This window comes from Penaeus chinensis, chromosome 39 (genome assembly GCF_019202785.1).
Source record: "Penaeus chinensis breed Huanghai No. 1 chromosome 39, ASM1920278v2, whole genome shotgun sequence".
Classification (NCBI taxonomy): Eukaryota; Metazoa; Arthropoda; class Malacostraca; order Decapoda; family Penaeidae; genus Penaeus; species Penaeus chinensis.
The window spans coordinates 28,890,357-28,894,968 of NC_061857.1; the positions used below are offsets into that span (position 1 = coordinate 28,890,357).

Below are 4,612 nucleotides of genomic sequence, written 5' to 3' on the forward strand. Positions count from 1 at the left end.
GGATCCTCGGGTGGATATTCTGGTGGATCATCTGGTGGAATTGGAGGTGGATTTGGAGGCGGCGGTTCTTCTGGTGGAATTGGAGGTGGATTCGGTGGAGGAGGATCCTCGGGTGGATATTCCGGTGGATCATCTGGTGGAATTGGAGGTGGATTCGGAGGCGGCGGTTCTTCTGGTGGAATTGGAGGTGGATTCGGTGGAGGAGGATCCTCGGGTGGATATTCTGGTGGATCATCTGGTGGAATTGGAGGTGGATTCGGAGGAGGTGGAGGCTCCTCCGGTGGAATCGGCGGTGGGCTTGGGGGAGGGGCCGGCGGCTCCCTTGGCGGGTACCTTCCACCTTCAAGGAGGTAATCCTTCTGAAAGCCTTCTCGTCCACCTGAAGAGAAGTGCTGGTCACGTGGTAAAGTCGCTGACTTCCGTAAATTGGTTCGATATGTTTCGTGTCATTTATCAGAGAGTGCAATGCTCAAATATTGGTTTGCTAAAGTAAGTACGATTTGTTCCATGTATCAAAATGTACTGGATGAAATAAATCCGTTGTGTATTCCCTTGTAAAAGCAAATAAATATATTAAATAATAGCGATAAAGTGATGGTGTTTAATGTCTTAACAATTTTCACAAACCGAGTAAACCGCGGCAAATCTTTCCCAGGCGCTTTTGAAGAGAAGTGAAACAAAAAGCAAAAGCAAATGAAAGCAACTACAATGCCAGGAATAAAAGATTCTGTTTGACCAAAGACATACTAGTGTAAATATGGCCTTGATAATTTTGGTATAGTACTATAATAATTAATAATTATTATTACCAATATAATCATTGCTCTTAGTATTACTATAATTATTTTTATTATTATCATTATTACTATAATATCTTTTGCTATTATCATTATTACTATAATACCTTTTGATATTATCATTATTTTGTGTGGCCATAGATTTCGTGCCTTGATTTTGCATTAATGCACAACAAGAATCACTTGGAATCCTTCTAACCTAACCTATCTAACATTAGATTGAAAAAAAAAACGGAATTCGACCTGTTCTTTATATCACTGAGCAACTGCCTCGAACGTAACAGAAAAACATTTTGAGCCATTGCTGATTATGAAATAACAGAGAGAAGACGTGCAAGATATATCGTGCGTATTCCTGGTATATATCATTGGCTGACGTCGACGAACAGTTCTTTGGTCGATTCCCGTAGGGCGAAGAAGAAGGATAAGGAGGAGAACAGAGAATGATAGCCTATCTATCTGTAGCAGTTTTTGGGAGACAAATCTGGAAGCATGTTGAAAGAAATTAATTATATTATTACAAAACGAATTCGAAAAAGGGATTCGGCCTTGTCCGGGTTATTGCGTTCATGCACTCGGAGTCTTTCGAGATGAACTTTATAAAACAAAGAAGTAAAGGACGATTCAAATATATTAGTATACAAACCTGTACATCCATCACTCGGGCCTACTGAGCTACTGTAGAGTCATCTGTTTGTAACAAAATCCTCAAAAAAAAAAAAAAGTGATAGTACATAAATGCGTAGTTATTGAATTAAGATGGGTTTTATGTGACAATGATACCTTCTCAGCATTAGAAAAGAGAAACGGAGAATGATAATCAGATGAATCTTTATACCATACGAAGGTATTTACCTTGCCATAAGTCTTGCAATCAAAGTAATATTGGTTATTTAATGTTTTGTACTGTCAACTGTATAGGAAAGTAAAAATAAGGGACCATAACAAAGCAGTATGCTACTCCTCCATACCGTGTAGGTAACCAGGAAGCACGTTACCGCTTACCATACATAGGGAATACTGCCTGTCTACACGATTTCAGAATAAATAAACATAATTTCGCACAGGGCTTGTCTTATTTTAATGTATTATAGATTATTTGTATGCCTGTGTTAGTGACGAGACGAGCAACTGGTACAAAACTTCTATTCCGAAATGTTTTAACGATCGAATTAGGATTTCTACTTTACAGACTTTACTAATAATGTTGCAGTTTATGATGTAACATAACTTATCAGTGCGTAAAATATTGAATATTGCAGATTAAATAAGTCGACATGTGCCAGATGACAATGACCCAGGACCCATTGGGTTGATATGGGCCTATCATGCTTTGAAGAAAATCAAGCAATTGGACATATGATAGTGTATGAAATCATTCATTACTGCAGAGTAAGTTATTACGGTAGGAGAGAAAAAAAAAACTTTCTCGGAGAAACTGGAGAGAATGCCATGTACTCCACGTTTTCATCATATCTTTTTAGATGTGTATTTTTAATAATATATATATATATATGCATATATACATATATACATATACATATACATATACATATATATGTATATATGTATATATATATATATATATATATATATATATATATATATAAAGAGAGAGAGAAAGAGAGATGAATAGATAGATATATGTATGTATTTGCATATATCTAAATATATGTGTTCATGTGTGTGTGTTTAGAGAGAGAGAGAGAGAGAGAGAGAGAGAGAGAGAGAGAGAGAGAGAGAGAGAGAGAGAGAGGGGGGGGGATATATACGTACAGTTTGATACAGTGGAATCCGTCCGAAACAACAGGAAACGATCCGGAGGGAGTAAGCTGATGCCAAACAAATGTGGTCCCACACCCTAACCAGCAAAACAAATACTGTGTTTTCTTCTGGACCTGCCAGATAATATGGTGGTTTTCTTGTAAATTCAAATCAGAGATAATTATACACAGTATATATGTATATGAATGGTAAAACACTCTTCCGCGTTGATACTATGGTAGGAAAACTCACAATACAAAACTAGAATTAATGAAATTGAGACAGTTTCGAAATCCACCTAGATTCCATCTTCAGGTCTGAAGAGGAAAGGGAGAGGAGGGGGTATAAAAGAGGCAACGCAGGTGAGGACATACGGACGGAAGTGAAGGAAGGTCTGATCAGGTCGGAGGATCGGCCGGACTATGCACATGGTGGCCGGTATAAGGGAGAAGGCGGAGGATGTGGGAAGCGAGGAGACTATCTATAGGAGAAAAGCCACTGTTCAAATTTAAATTAGGCAGCAGCTTTATTTAGGAGAATTCCACCAGTCGATGGGCGTGGACATCAGCGGAAGGAAAGACAATTTGTGCTCTTGACCAGTCCATCTGATGGCCTGTGTCCCACTGATGGCAAAAGAGGGCGTTGCTGATATGTCCCCTGGATTTAGTGTACTTATGTTGAGATAGATGCTTAGTGAGACTGGCACCCGTCTCACTGAAGTATTCCTTATTACAGGAGGCACAAGGAACAGCGTACATGCCCACCTTCGAGGTAGAGGGAGGACCGGTGTGGACCAGGTTGCAACGGAGAGTGTTCACATGGTGAAAGATCAGCCTGCAGTTGAGAGGTTGAAGAGGGCGATGGAGAGAGTAGACATTTGGTGTTACCATGGGCTCTCCCCTCTCTCCAGTCTTGGCAAACCTCTTAATGGAATTCTTAGACTCTGAGCTTCTCCCTTCCATCTCACTTCGCCCTGTCGGTTTGGATGAGGTATGTTGACGACGTCTTTGCTCTCTCATGACCCTGCCCTGTTCTCGTATTTCTTGACGCAGCTGAACTTTCTCTCCTTCCATCCGTTTTAAGAAGGAATGGGAAATTGACAACAAGCTCCCCTTCTTGGACACCCTATTTCATCGCTCTGCTAACCACTTCTTCATATACAAGAAGCCCATGCATAGTGGTATGCACATACACTTCTTCCCATACCATCCTCTCTATGTAAAGAGAGGAGTTGCCACCTCGCTGTTCCTCCGCGCCCTCCGCATCTGTGACCCTCAGTACCTGGATGGAGAGATCGACGTCCTGCGTCGCGTTATCTGGATGGAGAGCTCGACGTCTTGCGTCGCGTTATCCAGGGCACGATGTACCTTCTACCACGATTCCTCTCCCAAAGAGAATCCTCATCTGCCCGTCCTCAGCCTGCCTTACACTGAGGAGATCTACTCTCCGACGTCCTCTTCACCCTCTCAACTGCAGGCTGATCTTTCGCCAGGTGAGCACTCTCTGTCGGAACATGATCCACACCAGTGCACCCTCTACCTATGCTGTTCCTTGTGCCTCCTTTGATAAGCAATATTTCGGCGAGACGGATCCTAGTCTCACTAAGCGTCTATCTCAACATAAGTACGCTGTATCCAGGGGACAAAACAACAACGCCCTCTTTTGCCATCAGTGGGACACAGGCCATCAGATGGACTGGTCAGCGGCGCTAATTGTCTTTCCTTCCGCTCATGTGCACGCCCGCAGACTGGTGGAATCCTCCTTAATAAAGCTGCTGCTTAATTTCAACTTCAACTGCGGCTTTTCTTCTGCCGATAGTCTCCTCGCTTCCCACATTACCCGTCTCCTCCCTTATGCCGGCCACCTTGCGCTTTGTCCGGCCGATCCTCCAACCTGATCAGACCTTCCTTAACTTCCGTTCGTATGTCCTCACCTGCATTGCCTCTCCTCTCACTTTTATACCCCCTTCTCTCCCTTTCCTCTTCAGACCTGAAGATGGAATCCAGGTGGATTTCGAAACTGTAGTAATTTTTAATAAATCTAGTTTTGAA

General features: G+C 42.1%; 1 protein-coding gene across 1 annotated transcript in view; it reads left to right on the forward strand.

Annotated features, from left to right (window-relative positions):
* Positions 1–4,127, forward strand: part of LOC125046547 (glycine-rich cell wall structural protein-like) — an 18,117-nt gene extending 13,990 nt beyond the window's left edge. Inside the window, exons 5-9 of the mRNA XM_047644333.1 lie at positions 1–350; positions 3,297–3,313; positions 3,472–3,551; positions 3,840–3,917; positions 4,038–4,127. The exon at positions 1–350 is cut by the window's left edge and continues 317 nt beyond it. Of these exons, the coding sequence (XP_047500289.1) occupies positions 1–350; positions 3,297–3,313; positions 3,472–3,551; positions 3,840–3,917; positions 4,038–4,127 (615 nt within the window). The remainder of the gene's footprint in view (positions 351–3,296; positions 3,314–3,471; positions 3,552–3,839; positions 3,918–4,037) is intronic.
* The last annotated feature ends 485 nt before the right edge of the window (positions 4,128–4,612 follow it).